Below are 16492 nucleotides of genomic sequence, written 5' to 3'. Positions count from 1 at the left end.
TCAAGATGGGCCTTTGTTTGGCCTTATATTCTGTTTGGATCCGCATTTGGGACCCAGGAGACTTTTTCGGGACACTGCTATACTTTGGAATTGGAATTGCGGCAACTTAGGTAGAAGATTGCTCTTTACTCGACGTACTATTTTGCGTGGGGTGGGCAAGGTCGGTCACACTACCGGCGGTTATCTTGATAGAAGGTTACCCTCTATTCGACGTATTTATATGCGTGGAAGCATGGTCGGCCATACTATTGGAACCGTTTTACACAGCCCGAACTCTGTTCTGGGCGTCATCAAATGCTTAATTGCATCCCTTTGTACCTTTGTTAAGTTTTATTTCCGATGCTTTATTGCATCTAGTATTTCCCTTATTATTTTATATTTTGATGTAGTTTCTACATCTTTAAGTTGTAATTTTTCTTATGTTTATTATTAATAAAATGGTTGACTATTATTCTAAAAAAAAAATAATAATGCCAAATGAGGGAATTGGTTTTTAGGAATTATGAAATTCTCACTTTCAATTAAATTCCATCAATTTTTTCCCTCATCCAAACACACTCCAAGGGAATTTAAAACTCTAGACCTAATTGATTTCTATTAAGAAAGAAATATTCCTAATATATCTAGGTAATAAAAACTGATTTTCATCCCTAAATAAAATGCTATGCATAACTAACCAAATCAATCAAATAAAATGCAATCCTATAAATCATATATATGATTGATTTCAATTGAAACTCGTCCATAATGACAAACTAACATTAATCACGCATAAATACCTTTCAGACTAGCTACTTCGGAATTGAAACACAGTCTTCAATCCCTGCATGCAATCACACAAGAAACAACCATGCTATATGAGATGCAATGAATGAATTACCTTTTCAGAGAATCATCTAGGATTAGTTGGGGCCTTGATCTTCATCTTGTAATTCAATCGCTTTAGTCTTTACTTCAAATACTCACACAGTTCTAACCTAGGCCTAAGAATCATTGTTTTGTCTAGGCCTAAGACTCATTGTTTTGTATAGGGAATGCTAATACACAATATTCTTATACTAACACCAACTGCATAAGAATTCATGCAAAATTTGGTCGCAGTAACTGCTGCAGTTGAACAGGCTGTTACCAAAGTCATTGATTTTATTAATGGAAATTAAGTGCCTCCGATGGTTGAAGCATTCATTCAAACTTTTATGTTACCTTCTGAGTTGCACATTTTCTGAGTGGTTTGTCTGAGCTAAAGGGAGTAGAAACCTATTCATTTATATACCAACAGGAGAAGAAAAAGAAAAAGCAACCAAGTACAATGACGGGCAAAACCTAAAGCATCCCCGACTAGTCTAGGGAACTAAGAAAAATGTACGGACAATTAGGAAAATCCCATATTACAAATTATCCTCCAGATTCTTACAAAGAAATGGTGCATGATGGAGGATGATCATCTTACCTATAACTTCAAATATATGACACTAAAGAGAAATATCTAACTAATTCACTGATTTATCATATTTATAGTATTGAATTTGGATTCTCCCAGCTTTTAGATGAGCAATAAACTTGAAAGCATCTTTGGAAAGATTGATTGTTGCGCAAATCTTCTGTTTCGCAACGATCAACAATTCAAACAAGTAGAGTATCATTTTGATCAATACAAGGAAAGGATACACGATTTGTTGTCCAAACACATCTATCTACATAAAAGTCAACGCACACTGTTCCGTTCTCCCATATGGCATTGCTTACAGCCACAATGAAATTGCCCTTCTCCTCATCTCTGAAACACGCCGAGGCAATCAGAAATGTTGGAGAGAAAAGATCCCACATTGGAAAAGTGACAAAAGAAAATATAACTTATAAGTGGGTGGCACTTACCCAATTGTACTGAGGCCTTTTGTGATTAAAACCCAACACCTAACAGGTGGTTAAGTTGGGACAGTATAGGTACAATGGTGGAGGAAAGATCCCACACTGGAAAAGTGACAAAAGAAAATATAACTTATAAGTGGGTGGCTTTTACCCAATTGTATCGAGGCGAAGATCCCACATTGGAAAAGTGACAAAAGAAAATATAACTTATAAGTGGGTGGCTCTTACTCAATTGTATCGAGGTCTTTTGTGATTAAAACCCAACACCTAACAGGTGGTTAAGTTGGGACAATATTTGTACAATGGTGGGCCACGAGCCACGTTTGTCGTTTTTTAACAAGAAATACAACAAACTTTATGATATTAAAAAGCAATAAATCCCTTAAATTTAGATAAGAGTGGTTCTAGTTGGACCTCCAAATTTGCTATTTGGACCTCCCATACTTAGTACACCTCTAATTTACTTTTTAGAATACTTGAAAAGCTAAGTAGACCTCCTTATTTTTACCAAAATGCCCTTGAACATGAGATACAACAATCTGTTATTCTACTTTTTATCTCTATCTTCAACCACGAGAAGAAAAATGAATCAAAATCACAAGACATTGCTCTCTTGTGAGTAGGTCTCTCCTCCACCAAAATTAATCAGATGGTTGGTTCTCGATCTTGATATGTTGTTGGAACCCCTTTGAATTTGCTAAAAGAATGATTTCAAGGGTATTGGGTTGGAAGATCGAGTAATAACTATATCATAATATTCAATTAATTTAGTTTAAGAAAATTTCAAATTAGATTGTTTTGAATTTACCTTTGTAATAAATGATAGGCCATGTATAGAAATTATTATTTTTACTTAATTGTTTTTGTAATGCCCCGTACCTTAAAGTTTTTACTAGTTACTTTTTACCATGGTTGACCGAAAAGTGACTTTTCTTTAGTCCGGTAAATTAGGAAATTTCTTTGAGATTGTCGTAGAATACGAAAAATTGAGTTCGTGGACACGTAGTTTGTTTTAATCGGAGTTTCTACGGAAAAGTTATGATCAAAAAATAGAAATTTACTATTCATAGCTTGGTTATATTAAAAGGGTAAGTTTTTATTTTTTTGGAAAGAAGAAACAAAACAGAAAGAAGAGAGAGAACGGGACGAACCCGAGCCACCCTCTCCCCCCTTTCATTTTTTTTTCACCGCTGCACTCTCTCTGGCGATTTCGTCGCCGTCCGGCCACCCCAGGACGAACCGTTTGGCACGGCGTGATCCTCTCTTCCTTCTCCTTCTAGCCATGTAAGTCTTTCACCTTGGGTAGCTTTGGTTTTGGAGATTTGAGGAGAATTGCAAAAAGGGGAAAAATCGGGGTTTGGCTCCGATTCGATTTTTCTGGCGATTTCCACCGGATTTCTTTGGAGTTTTGAGTTGCTGGGGTGATGTTGATGATCATATCTAACTTTTGCAGCTTGTGTTGGCCGGTGGAGGAAGAATTGAGGGTGTTTGGAGACATGAACTGCGTGAACAGTGCTGTCGAGTTCTTGATATTTTTGGGTTTAAATTCGGCTATTTCTGCTTGTTTTGGTGGCTGTTGCAGGTATAGAAATGGTTGTGTGGGTTATGAAGTTGATTTTGGAATAGATAGGTTGATTGGAATTGGAATTAATCTTTGAGTTTTGTGTTAAACTTGAGATTGTTGGATATTGAGTCTTCTTTGGATTTTGTTGTTGAGCATGGTTGTTTGAATTGTTATGTTTATAGTGTTTGGGTGAAATCTCTTGGTAAAGGGTTATTGTTGAATTATTTGTTAGGAAGTAGAGAGAATTTGAGATTGTTGGAGTTGGAATTGTGAATTATAAAAAAAAAAGGGAAAAATTAAGAGAGAATGTGGAAATTTTGGAAAAGGATTTATATTATAAATTGGTGGTCAGTTGTGATGAAGGAAATGGAATTAAAATTGATTAAGTTATCGAACGGTCCTTGTGAAGGTTTAGATTAAGCGAGGTCATTGAAGGGTTGAGGAATCGAATTAAAAATCGGTTGAGTTGTTATGAATTGGAGGGCATTAAGATGGTAAGGAATTATAGAATTTAATCCCAAATTGAAGTGTGGGAGTTTTATAACAATTTATGAATAACGGATGCTTTTCCGAGGGGAATGAGTTGATTTTGAGAGTATTTCCTTTTTATGGTTAATTATATCCTATTCAATTGTGACAGGACGCACTGAGCCCTCGAGCGAGGAGGTCACAGGCAGGCAGCAGGATTAGCTGCGGGACTCACTTGTGAGTGGACCTTTATTTTTATTTAAATAATGCATGCAGCATGGTATTAAGTTTTGAAATGGATTGATATTTGAGTAAATGTGATTTTATGGAAAGAAAAGGATTTAAAAAGGAAGCAGTTGACAAGGAGGCCAGTTTTGGCGCATGCGTATCTTACCTAGTTGGCAGTCCCTTCTAGGTAATAGTCTGGTTGGCAGTCCCTTCCAGATGACATGAGGTAGTTAGTCGGCAGTCCCGTCTACTACATGTGGCTAGTTGGCAGTCCCGACTAACCACCGCCTCCTATTTCGGTTGGCAGTCCCTTCCGATGCGTCATCTGGTGGCAGTCCCTCCCAGATGGCATGAGATGCCTAGGAAGCAGTCCTTCCTAGTCATCAAATGATTTTCTTGGAAAAAGGATTGAGTTGGAATTTCATGGAGTCTCGCTGCATGTTTGTTTTGTTGAAAAGAGAAATGGGGAAGCATACCATAAACTGTTCTGATTCTCGTTTCGGTTTTGTCCACTCACTCTAATGGATTTTATATGTTTTGCCCTGAGCCCTTCGTTTTCAAATGCCCAGATTTCAGATAAGCAGAGATCGCGTCCAGGTTCAAGGACTTTGGAAATCAGCGCTTCCGTTTTTGTCCGTAGGTTATTACTTAACCTACCTTGTATGATATCGGCTTAGTTTTAGTGTTGCTCTGATGACCCTGTTCTTTTAAATTTGATGGATGTTGTTGTTCAGATTGTTGTTGCTTACGGAGGTTATGTTGGGATTTGAAATTTCCGAATGTAATATATGTGCTTGGATTGTAAATATGTTATTGTATGTTGAGTAGAAGTTAAAGTTGTAATCATGACCAGGTTTGTGAAACTTTTGGGTAGCCCATATTTAGGGGAGGTTATGCCGAATTTTTGGTAGGATTTCGCTTAACGTGGGCCCCGCAGGCTCGTATCCAGGTATTTGGGGTGATTCCTGAGTCGGGTCCTGTCAGTTTTAAGTAAATTTTAAAACTATATAGACAATATAAGGAAATATCGGGAAAAAAAATTAAATTGAATGTTATATTTGGTTGGAGAAGGTAAGAAGAGTATTTATTTATTTACCTACTTAATTTTTCATTTTTCTCTCTTTGTCCTTATTTGTCTTTTCATATAAGTTGACAAAGTCAATTAATAACTGAAAAAAAATTGGAGGTCCAAATATTAAATTTGGAGGTCCAACTAGAACCACTCTTTAGATAAACCTTTTTCTTATTTTCTTACAAGAAAGCAGCTAAGATAGAAAGCCAATTAGCCAAACACCTCTTTGAGAAATTTGTACATGAAGAAAAATATTTGTTCCTCAAAGACGCAAGTGATCACTCACAAGAAAAAGGAAGAAAACTACTTTGGAATCTGCTCGTCGCGTTTTAGCTTCATTTTCTCATTTAATTTGCTATTTTATTTAACACTATTGATCATAAAGAATCATAACTCCAAACACTATATCAAAGAAAAAAGTAAAACATTATATAAAGTCGCGTTTTAGCTTCATTTTCTCATTTAATTTGCTATTGTATTTAACACTATTGATCATAAGGAATCATAACTCCAAACACTATATCAAAGAAAAAAGTAAAACATTATATAAAATCGTATCTTATAGCCCAGTATCATTTGATCTAGTAGCATACATCTCCCTTTTATAAGTGGGAGGTCATGAGTTCGACTCACAAAATACTAGTTGTTGATATAATTAAAAAAAAATCATATTTTATTATAATTAATTAGATGTTCAGCAATAAATATATAACATTTTCTAATAGGGACGCTCTCCTTCTATATTACCAGGAGGATCATAGTTACAAATTACAAACACCCGCCCATTTTTACACTTGACCCTAGCACAACCAAGATGAACAGAATCGCGCCAAACCACTTGTGTATAAATCAAACATTCACCATTAACACATTGGTTAGAGGCATAGTCATAGTTAGGCTTCTCTGACGTCACCCAAAACTTCACAGCTTGCGCAGCCGTCATTTCACCAAAACCTTCAGCCAAGGCCTCGCCATACGGTCCTCCAGAAAGCTTCAATTCGCAGGTCTCAATTTTTGAATCGGCATACTTTTGTGCGTACAGTGCTACTGTGTTGTCCCATGTCATTGGACCAACACCGACCTCTGCTCGAGCTTTGTTGTGTTCATCAATGAAGCCTTGGTTGGGATTGTTGTTGTCTTCATCAATGAAGCCTTGGTTGGGATTGTTAATTACTGTAGCTTGAGAGACATGAAATATAATGGTTACTGCTAAGCAGCATACACCAAAGAAAAGCTTGCTAAACCCCATATTTTTTCCTCTATGCAGTATGTAATGGGAAAACGAGATTGAGCATATTTATAGAGGGATATGGCATTTGTTTTGTAAAGGTTAAAACAAAGGCATTAAGGACGAAATCAGGAAATTAAATCATGTGATCTTTAGATTTGGTCAAAACAAAAAGGAAAACAAAACGAATCAAATACCTTAAATAGAGAATTTGTTTACTTTTAATTTGCACCATTATATTTATCTGCTGGAAACATATCTCAGACCATAGTACACGTGGTGTTCTGAGTTGATTTTATTGGTCTATATGACTCATACTTATTTCTTATTGGTCTTTTAATGTAATTTTTTTTTTGATTAAATACTTGTTACTCCCTGTACTTAGTTCCCGAAAACAAAACAGTTCAGTTCCTCACCTTTGAAATTAAACAATTTAGTCCTTATTCTCTTTAATTCTCACACAATAGGTCCAAAATGACAATTATACCCCTCATTTCCTTTTTTTTTTTTCTCTCTCTATTTTTAATTTCTCTTTTTTTTTTATTTTTTTTTTCTGCTTCTCTCTCTCAGCTCTCTCTATCTCCTCCTAAAAACAAAACCCCAAAAACTCTCTCTCTCTCCCCCCTCTCCCTAAAGCTCCAAGGCAAGGGCTTCGAGTACTACTCTGAGCCGCAACTCCAAGAAATCAACGGTGGACATCGACCTCTCCAGCCTCGGCGACGGCATGAACATCTCCCACCACCATGCGCACATCTTCTACGACCTCACCCGCCGCTGCTTCGCGCTGGAGGTCATCAAGAAGAATGGCTACCTCGTGGAGGGGATTGTCCACCTCCCCAGAAACCTTCTGGTCAAGTTCGATTCACAGGATCCGCTTCAGATTGGGGATAAAGAGTTTTACTTTGTGTTACGGATAAGGATTACTCTAGGTGGATCTATTGAGCCTAGGCATTATGCGATGGCGGTCGGGGGAGGTGGTGGTAGTTCCTATCTAGCTTTCTGTAGAGATGATTATATGATGGATTGATGTTGGTGTAGCAATTGGAATTGGGATAAGTTTGTTTTTTGAATCATATGATGGAGGAGGAGTTGCGAGAGTGGCCGTCGATGGAGGAGTGGGAATGGGGAAGGGAGCCGATGGGGCTGAGGACGAGGGTGGACTAAAAAGATCTAGTGGTCTTCTCTCTGTTGTGGGAGTCTCCGAATGGGCTTTCTTGAACTTGAGGCTCGCGGCTCGGAGACTTGAACTTGCTGCGGCTATCTTACTCGGAGATTTGGATTGCTTGGAAGAGACTTGCAGCGGCGGCGGAGGAGGACGAAGAGACTTGAAGGCTGGGTTCGAATGTTCGACTAAGGGATTGAATTTGAAATCTAGAGGGGGATTGAATCATTTGTATGGGATTGAAGGCTGGGTATGAGTGTTCGACTAAGGGATCGAATTTGAAATCTAGAAGGGGATTGAATCATTTGTATGGGATTGAAGGCTGGGTATGAGTGTTCGACTAAGGGATCGAATTTGAAATCTAGAAGGGGATTGAATCATTTGTATGGGATTGAAGGCTGGGTATGAGTGTTCGACTAAGGGATTGATTCGATTGAATTTGAAATCTGGAAATCTAGGGTTCTGTTTGGGGGTTGGGATTTGTGGTTGGGTTTCGGTGGAGCAGAAGAGGTAGATGAGGTTGAGAGATTGAGGGTTTAAGTGGTGGACTGGGAGTGGAGCTTGGTCCTAGTTGGAAATGGGATCGAAGCTAGAGTTGGGGAGAGAGAGAGAGAGAGAGAGAGAGAGAGAGAGAGAGAGAGAGAGAGAGAGAGAGAGAGAGAGAGAGAGAGAGAGAGAGAGAGAGAGAGAGAGAGGGAGAGAGAGAGAGAGAGAGAGAGAGAGAGAGCAGAGAGAGAAGCAAAAAAAAAAAAATTAAAAAATGATTAAAAATAAAAAGATAAAAAAGAGAAAAAGAAAAGAGAGAAATAATAAAAAAGAGGAAGTGAGGGGTATTATAGTCATTTTGGACCTTGTGTGGACCTGTTGTGTGAGAATTAGAGAGAATAAGGACTATCCAGTTTAATTTAAAAGGTAAGGGACTAAACTGTTTTTCAAAGAAAAGTTTGAGGAGTAACAAGTATTTAACCTTTTTTTTTTTCACCTCCTGAAATGACCACACCAAATTTGAGTGATATTATTTGCCCCAATCACCACATGACAATGTCACGTGGTAGATTTCCATCCTTCAACCTTAGCATTACAATTTTATTTCTAATTAACAAATGATCCTAGACAAGGTTGTTTATGGCTATACAAGTGCAGGCCCTCACTTACAGCAAATCCTAGGAACTTTTTTTGAGAAAGAAATTGCACGTATTAAGCAACTTAAATGCATATATCAGTGAGTACATCGGAGAGCCATTATGGCTCATTTTCTACCCAAACTTGAAATGTAGGAAACAAAAGCGTTTGCTTAGCAAACCCTAAGAACTAAAGAAGAACAATGCAAATCTACCGATATAACTACCCACATCTAGTGGTGTTGAACGCGCCCCACGCGCTGGTGTCTTTCCGTCCGGCGGCGTGTCCCTATGGCGCTATCGTCGGACGGGCTTGTGAGGTTACGGTGTGCACTGGTGGGGTTCTGAGGCTTAGTCGCGGCTCGGGAAAGGTGGATGCAAGGTGTATTTTGGGTTGCGCAGATCTACTCCGATCTGACCTTCTCTGGTCATGAGTGAGCACAAGGATAGAGCGGCGAGGATGGGTTATTGGCTAGCAGCGAGATCTAGGGTCACAGTCTCCTTTATTGATCGGGTTTCTGCTTAAGTTGATTGGGTTGGGTGGATCGGGGCTTCGATCTCCTGGCAGAGGCGATCCCAAAAGAGCGAGATCTGTCGTGGCTTGAGGTCTGACCTCCAATGGCAGTGGAGATCGTTGGTGGGAGGCGTGGGAATACCAGATTGATGACACCGGTTCATTGGTGGTGGAATTGGAGGCGGGATTGGACGCCTACAACTCGTTAGCGGCGGAATTGGTGCTGGGATTGGAGGACTGCAGCTCTGGAATTCCTTGGGGAGGTTGGAGGTTGGGCCGGGCTTAGGGCTTTGGGTCCTTGCTGGTGGGCTGTTCGGTTGAGTTGTTTGATTATTAGTTGTTATTTTGTTGTTTGGTGTTGTATTGTTGCTTGTTTATTGTTTATAATAAGTCACTGCCATAAGTTGGTAGGACTAGATGGGCTTTGTGCAGGTTTTTGCACCTACTCTAGGTAGGCTGCGAGTTCCTTGCATTAACAAATGGTTGCAACCTTCTAGTGGCAGTAACGTGTCTGCTCTAGGTATGAGGCGAGTTCCTTGCCTGGTCAAATGGTCGCTTCCTCCTAGTGGCAGTGTGAAACTAAGTGTCACTGGATGTATTTTCCAGTGGCAACATGATGGGAAAACTGTGAGAATATGAATTATGCTATGTTGTATTCGAGTTGCAGATTGAGTTATCTTTCCATTGTGTCACCGCTGGGAAGCAAATAGAACCGTCTGGAGCGCGTTCTATGCTAATTGGTGCGTATTTGAATACAATTGTTTAGTAGAGACTCATGTTATTATTTCAGGATGTACTCTAGGTGCCTATTGTAATCAGGGGTTTAGGCTCAATGTCCCCCCCCCCCTCCTTGTATTCGACGATTTCATTAATCAAAACTTGAGGGTGGCCGCATCAGCGCTTTATTAAAAAAAAAAAAAAACAATGCAAATAAATCATGATTTTCTAAACTAAATTTAGGTTTAATCCGAAAAAAAAAAAAAAAAAATTATTTTAGTTCAACATTTTTTGATTTATTATTATTTATTATTAGTATCACTAGTAATAAATCAAAAAGATTGATCACTAGTAATAAATAATAATAAATCAAAAAGATTTTGAACTAAAAAAAACTTTTTCTTAGATTAAACCTAAATTTAGTTTATAAAATTAATCATAAGTGTTATTTTGAACTTTAATTAGTCACACGGCCCAATTACAGGGCACTGCCAAGCCCGTGGTTCAAATCTAGATTTATGATATTATATTTAAACGCCATCATCAGTGCAGCAAATACTGATCCAAACCCCACTACCAAACCACTACCTGCATCTTTAAACATAGCCTACATGATCACCTTGTTTCTCAACTAAAACACTATTCTATGTACAAGAGAGTTTCACACAATATGTTTCACCCAATATGAAAATGTTCATACCTTAGCTACCTCTCAGCACAATCTAATGTCATAAGTATGCAGTTGATCTGTATATAAGACCAGCAAAGGTTCAGAAGTCATAAGGCCTCTTATAAGTCCTAGTTGAACAAATCAGCATCTTCTCTGTATGTATCTATACATGGGGAGTGAAGGTATTGCACAAGGAGATTCTACAATGAAGGCCAACCCCGGAAAAGCTACGATTCTGGCTCTTGGGAAGGCCTTTCCTCACCAGCTTGTCATGCAGGATTTTCTGGTTGATGGATATTTCAAAGATACCAACTGTGATGATCCAGACCTCAAGGAGAAGCTGGCTCGACTCTGTAAGTCCATGACCTTCTCTCACCAGCTATATATGCATGAAACCGACAACATAACATGTCAGATGTCCTATGTTAATTATCTTGGGATAAAATAACAATCTTCAAAGGAAATGTAGCATTATATAGCTTTAAGTGGCTTCTTTACCAACATAAACCAGAAATAATTGCCGCTAATTCAGTCATTCATCTATGTCAATTCTTAGGCAAGACAACAACAGTCAAAACTCGGTATGTGGTCATGTCAGACGAGATTCTAAAGAGATATCCAGAGCTTGCAATTGAAGGAATTCCCACCGTGAAGCAAAGACTAGACATTTGCAATGATGCTGTAACACAGATGGCCATTGAAGCTTCACATGCTTGCATCAAGAACTGGGGAAGGCCTGCTTCGGACATAACGCACTTAGTCTATGTCTCATCCAGTGAAGCTAGACTACCTGGTGGAGACCTTTACCTAGCAAGAGGACTTGAACTCTCCCCTCAGACTAAAAGAGTCATGCTTTACTTCTCGGGTTGCTCTGGTGGCGTGGCAGGTCTTCGTGTAGCTAAAGACATTGCCGAGAACAATCCAGGGAGCAGAGTTCTGCTTGCTACTTCTGAAACTACTATTATCGGCTACAAACCACCAAGTGCACATAGACCATATGATCTTGTTGGTGTAGCACTCTTTGGTGATGGGGCTGGAGCTATGATCATTGGCTCAGACCCAAAGCTAGTCTCCGAAAAGCCTCTATTTGAGCTTCACACAGCCCTTCAGGAATTCTTGCCCGGCACGGAGAAAACCATAGATGGAAGGCTCACAGAAGAAGGGATTAGTTTCAAGCTAGCTAGAGAGCTTCCTCAGATAATCGAAGATAATGTGGAGGGGTTCTGTGGAAGATTAATGGATGTAGTTGGGTTCGATAACAAGGAGTATAATAAGATGTTCTGGGCTGTTCATCCAGGGGGTCCTGCAATCTTGAATCGGATGGAAAAGCGTCTGGATTTGTTTCCGCAAAAGCTGAATGCTAGCAGAAGAGCTCTGATGGATTATGGGAATGCTAGCAGCAACACCATTGTGTATGTGCTTGAGTACATGATAGAAGAGAGCAAAAAGATCAAGAAGAAAGAGCACGCAGATGGTGAATGGGGTTTAATTCTGGCTTTTGGACCTGGTATAACTTTTGAGGGCATCCTTGCAAGGAACCTAACTATCTAAAGTATGAAGACGTACAATTCTTACATAGCACTGAAACTTTTATTTCTGCTATCATTAAGAACACGACCTATCGGATACATGTTGGCACAAATGAGGTGTTTATATACTTCTCTTTCGGGTGTGTTTCTGTGATTGTCTTTCCACCAACTCAACTGAATAATCTAAAACCAAAGTTCTTAAGAAGAGTCAGGGCAAGTTTATTTACTGTATATTTCTCAAGTTTTAAGGCTGGTTAAGAAAAATGATTTCAGCAAACTGGTCCCAACTAGGTTTGAACTCGCAACCTGCGGCTCGTGTTCAAGTAAATCTACTAAAAGTTAGAAAACCAGATATTTCAAACTTTCCAGAGAAAGGTGCTAGATCAGATCCCTACTGTTTATCATCCAAGAGTGGTGGTGTCGGCACTTGGCAACAAATCAAAAAAAGGTCGTTGGTGGATCTGTATTTGCTAGAAGTCTTCAAGTGGCTTAAGGTATCCACACCAACAAAAAGTGGCTTCGGTCATCTCTACCAAAAGATGAAATGGTCAGGTTATGAAATGGTCAGGTTATCAGTAACTCCAAAAAGCCATGGGAATCCACTGAGATTGTGGGCACATGGCAGACAATCTGTGTTGTGGACTTTTGAATTATATGACCGAGCAATGTCATCTCCATATTATGTGTATATCTACAGACCTGATTCAGCATCAACTGTAAATTATATGCGTCAGCACATCATCAGCTGTAGATTTGAGTTTATGGTAAAGCTTTAACAAAATGTTAATACCCATTGAAAAAGAGGAACCAAATCATGTCTAAATTATAAATACGAAATTTAGTTCACTCCATCCATCCCCAACTTTACAAGCAATCCACTTCATCTCCAGTCATGAATTTTTTTTTCATAGAAAGAGAGAACTAGAAACTTGTGGAGAGCAAAACGGGGAACTTAAAAAAGGATGAACAACGACATGCTAGCTAAGTTAAGTGTTGACCGCATTGTGCTCGTAGACCACAGCAGAAGCAGATTGAAATCATACAACTCCAGAAGGGAGACGAAGAACAAGCTGCCCTCCGAAAACACTGGAAAACAGAAAACAATCCCAATAAGTAAATTTGGATGACATTATACAATTGAGAGGAGATAATTGGAATGCAAACGAAGTTGGCAAAAAAACATCAGGGATTCAAAGGCCAACCTTTTGACATAGTAGTAACAGAAGTCTGCTAATATGAAAGTTTGGACGATTTCCGAAATAAGAACCATAGAAGGCCACAACCCATACCCCAAGGCCACCAGCAAATGTCCGCGAGTATCTAATACCTGTTGAGCAATTGAATAGATTTTATTAGCGTCAGAATGAGATCAGATAATACCCTTTAACTAATAACAGCAACATAATTTTTCCAAAATTTGATCGACCACATCCTTTTAAAGCAACTTCAGGCACAAGGATTCTCATTTCATCATTATAACAAAAGATAAGAATAAATTAGTATAAATTGTTCCTTTATCATTAAGATGCTTTCAGTCCAAATAATCAATCAGATGCCACCTTCGAATATGATAATAAAGCCATCCCAACAAGTGCCTACACTGAAAATTAATTTTAGGCGCATCTACAAACAAGTCTAGGAATCAACTTAGCAATTTTATCCTCATGCAACACCAACAATTTTCCAAAATGTCAAAACAAACCTAATTCAAAGAAAACATATGTAATCAATCACATAAGATCAGACCTGGAGAACCCAATGGGCACAGCTCAGGAACCTTGCAACACCAAGTGCAAACACGTAATGAGCTGTGAATGGCTCAACAATCTGAAAGTAGAAAACCGTGGAATCATAGAGGAATTAGTTGCATGCCCTTTTCTGGTAAACTCATAAATACACAGATTTTCCACTATATGATGTTAGACCTTTGTATTCTGCATGACCCTCAACTGGGGCAGTACTGAAACAGCTTCTAGATACACACAAAAGGCCCAGGAAATCCTGTTCAACAAATGATGAGAAGTTGACGGATGTATAAATAAAGCTAGTAGAGCACATGGTGCAACCTGTATCCAAATCAAAGGGTGAACATGTTAGTATTAGAACGAAAGCAACAGAGGTGAAAAAGATAATTGAGAATGCATCATCAGTGAAAGAGAAAGTCATTCAATTTGCCTTAATTAATATGTACCCAATATTTACAAAGTTTCTTTGGTACAGATAAGAATACACACTTACAAGATCACATACCTCCAGGCTAAAAACCGATAATTATTATCCAAGATTAATCTTTAATACAAGATGTAAGTACAAAGAACTAAAGAAAAGAATGCATGTGCTTAATGTCATAACCTCTAAACAGGGGTGATCTAATTCACTCATGAACACCAATATTTTCATTTCTATACCTCACATGTCCTTCATAAAGCTGAGAGTTGTAACACTTATTTGACGATAAATATTGAGAAAACCAAAACAAAGATAATTAACACTCCATTCTCAACTCACAGAGAAATTGATTTTGCCTCTACACACACGGATCTATATAGACATACACACATTTATTTGATAAAAAAAACTCTCAAGGGAAAAAAGAAAAGAAAAAAGTGACAAAGAGAAACTCACCACATAGTATATTGCAAAGTTGTCTTTGTCCTCCATGTAACTAGACTTCAAGTTAAAGCGGATCATATAAATAACCCAGAGGGTGGTCACCAGTGTAGCTAAATCAAGCAGGGTGTGTATGTCATATTCCATAACCACACTGCAGTACAATCTCACAGCTAAAAACATAGCTGTAAGTTCCTGCGATTTGAGTGATAGCCCTGCATACAATTCCCAACATTTCCCAATCAAACTTTCATGAGTTTCATAGCCTAAACCTCATTGGGTGGGGACCGAAAAAGGAAACATGATCTAAAACAAAGCAAAAAAACAAACTTTTCCATAGCAAAAATCACATGAATCCAATAAAGCCCAGATTTTTCCCTCCAACTTTAATCAACTTCTCATAATCCAAACAATTCCTACCTATCAAATTCCAGTCTTCCCAATATTACAAGAATCCTAATTCCCTATCAAAACATTGAGTTCTATACATTACAATGCAATTTAGATCACCAATTCCAGAAATCCCCAATCTTTCCGAACCCGATTTCTCAATCAATCCCAATCAAACGAAACCCTAAAAAGCTGAAAACTTTTACCGGCGCAAGTCTTCTCCTTCATGAGCTTATAGATGAGGACGGAGATTCCGGCGGAGTGCACAGCCTCAGCTGCGACGAAGAGGTTATCGTGATCGTGAACGACGAATCGGAGCAGAACCAGAGTCGCCATGCCGGTCACCACGGCCAGAAAGCCCTTCACTTTCGGCGGTTGGCGCCGGACCCATGTCGACACGGTGTTGATCGGCGTCTTCGGAGCCCTCATGGGGTCGAAATTCGTCGGAATTTTCCGGTGATCGGGTTTCGCCGGAAAAGTGTGGGAAAAAATTATGAAGAAGGGAACCAGTTCTGGTTATGAAAAGCTTTGTTGAATATAAATCGAACTCGGAGACCCGAACGACGTATGAAACTCGGCCTTTTGGATGTCGTTCGGGGCACGCTGCATGTCGTTTTCTTTCTAATTAAGGTGATTAACAATTTTAGTCCCAGTTGCTAAAGTAGAGGTGGGTTGCGTACGTCTTCACATATCCAACCAAAATAATTTAGTAATCTTTAATCTGAACCCTTGACCAAAATAAGAAACTCTTTCCTACACAGTTTCTAGCACTGACATTTTGTTTGTACCACAATTGAATCATTTGCATGATAGACCAAGTGAAGTATTAGCTGATTTTTTCTTAGAGGTGCGGAGCATTTTTCTAGTTTGTAGGCTCGCTTGTAATACTATGAGCGTCAATTGTAGTCTAATGCATGATATAATCTTTTTTTATTTAAGAGATTAATGTATGTGTCATTCTAGATATGGTTATATGAGACTATCTTCTTGTCTGCTAGCGAGTTTCAACTTGTTAATTATGTGGAATAACCACCCCTCTAGATAATATGAGTTAAAATCTCAGTAGCATTGTGGTTCAAAAAATATATATCTAAACCCTTCAATTATCAATTATTCAATTCTTGTGAATAACACATCAACATCTACATAAATGACTCTCAGTATTTATATAGGATGGTATGACTTAAAACAAAGCTACCTTCTTAATTACTTAAAACAGAGCTACCTTCTTAGTCTTTGGTCTTGACTCTTGATAGGTATTACTTGAAACAGAGCTACCTTCTTAGTCTTTGTTGTTGATAGGTATTACTTAAAACAGAGCTACCTTCTTTATTGTTGATAATTTGGATA

The 16492-nt window shown here is 38.6% G+C and overlaps 4 protein-coding genes across 4 annotated transcripts; 2 read left to right on the top strand and 2 right to left on the bottom strand.

Moving 5' to 3' along the window:
* Positions 1-5919: 5919 nt before the first annotated feature.
* On the bottom strand, positions 5920-6450 carry LOC112169567 (pathogenesis-related protein 1). Its single transcript, XM_024306621.1, has one exon. The coding sequence runs from the start codon at positions 6448-6450 to the stop codon at positions 5920-5922; it is 531 nt and encodes a 176-aa protein (XP_024162389.1).
* Positions 6451-7153: 703 nt separating this feature from the next.
* Positions 7154-7847, top strand: LOC112169566 (transcriptional activator FHA1). The gene is made up of 2 exons (XM_024306620.1): positions 7154-7409; positions 7468-7847. The coding sequence occupies exons 1-2, from the start codon at positions 7154-7156 to the stop codon at positions 7845-7847; spliced, it is 636 nt and encodes a 211-aa protein (XP_024162388.1).
* A 2980-nt stretch (positions 7848-10827) lies between these two features.
* On the top strand, positions 10828-12164 carry LOC112173974 (type III polyketide synthase B). Its single transcript, XM_040509644.1, has 2 exons — positions 10828-10966; positions 11170-12164. Exons 1-2 carry the CDS (start codon positions 10885-10887, stop codon positions 12162-12164), a joined length of 1077 nt encoding a protein of 358 aa, XP_040365578.1. The 5' UTR covers positions 10828-10884.
* Positions 12165-12888: 724 nt separating this feature from the next.
* Positions 12889-15712, bottom strand: LOC112174343 (ER lumen protein-retaining receptor erd-2.2). Its single transcript, XM_024312082.2, has 6 exons — positions 15349-15712; positions 14768-14967; positions 14068-14208; positions 13889-13969; positions 13345-13469; positions 12889-13228 (listed from the first exon to the last, which is right to left on the bottom strand). Exons 1-6 carry the CDS (start codon positions 15569-15571, stop codon positions 13180-13182), a joined length of 819 nt encoding a protein of 272 aa, XP_024167850.1. The 5' UTR covers positions 15572-15712; the 3' UTR covers positions 12889-13179.
* Between the last annotated feature and the right edge of the window lie 780 nt (positions 15713-16492).

This window comes from Rosa chinensis, chromosome 6 (genome assembly GCF_002994745.2).
Source record: "Rosa chinensis cultivar Old Blush chromosome 6, RchiOBHm-V2, whole genome shotgun sequence".
Lineage (NCBI taxonomy): Eukaryota > Viridiplantae > Streptophyta > Magnoliopsida > Rosales > Rosaceae > Rosa > Rosa chinensis.
The sequence above is the reverse complement of the archived record's forward strand: the minus strand, read 5'-3'. Positions and strand labels throughout refer to the sequence as shown.

What these genes read in the sequence shown, in the direction of transcription:
- LOC112169566 (XM_024306620.1), top strand. Translation starts at nt 7,154, where the DNA reads ATGAACATCTCCCACCACCATGCGCACATCTTCTACGACCTCACCCGC. An exon ending in GGCGGTCGGGGGAGGTGGTG is followed by an intron (nt 7,410 to 7,467) that starts GTAGTTCCTATC and finishes ATGTTGGTGTAG; the next exon opens with CAATTGGAATTGGGATAAGT.
- LOC112174343 (XM_024312082.2), bottom strand. Translation starts at nt 15,571, where the DNA reads ATGAGGGCTCCGAAGACGCCGATCAACACCGTGTCGACATGGGTCCGG. An exon ending in ACTTTGCAATATACTATGTG is followed by an intron (nt 14,209 to 14,767) that starts GTGAGTTTCTCT and finishes ATTTGGATACAG; the next exon opens with GTTGCACCATGTGCTCTACT. An exon ending in GTGCCCATTGGGTTCTCCAG is followed by an intron (nt 13,470 to 13,888) that starts GTCTGATCTTAT and finishes ATTGCTCAACAG; the next exon opens with GTATTAGATACTCGCGGACA.
- LOC112173974 (XM_040509644.1), top strand. Translation starts at nt 10,885, where the DNA reads ATGCAGGATTTTCTGGTTGATGGATATTTCAAAGATACCAACTGTGAT. An exon ending in GGAGAAGCTGGCTCGACTCT is followed by an intron (nt 10,967 to 11,169) that starts GTAAGTCCATGA and finishes GTCAATTCTTAG; the next exon opens with GCAAGACAACAACAGTCAAA.
- LOC112169567 (XM_024306621.1), bottom strand. Translation starts at nt 6,450, where the DNA reads ATGGGGTTTAGCAAGCTTTTCTTTGGTGTATGCTGCTTAGCAGTAACC.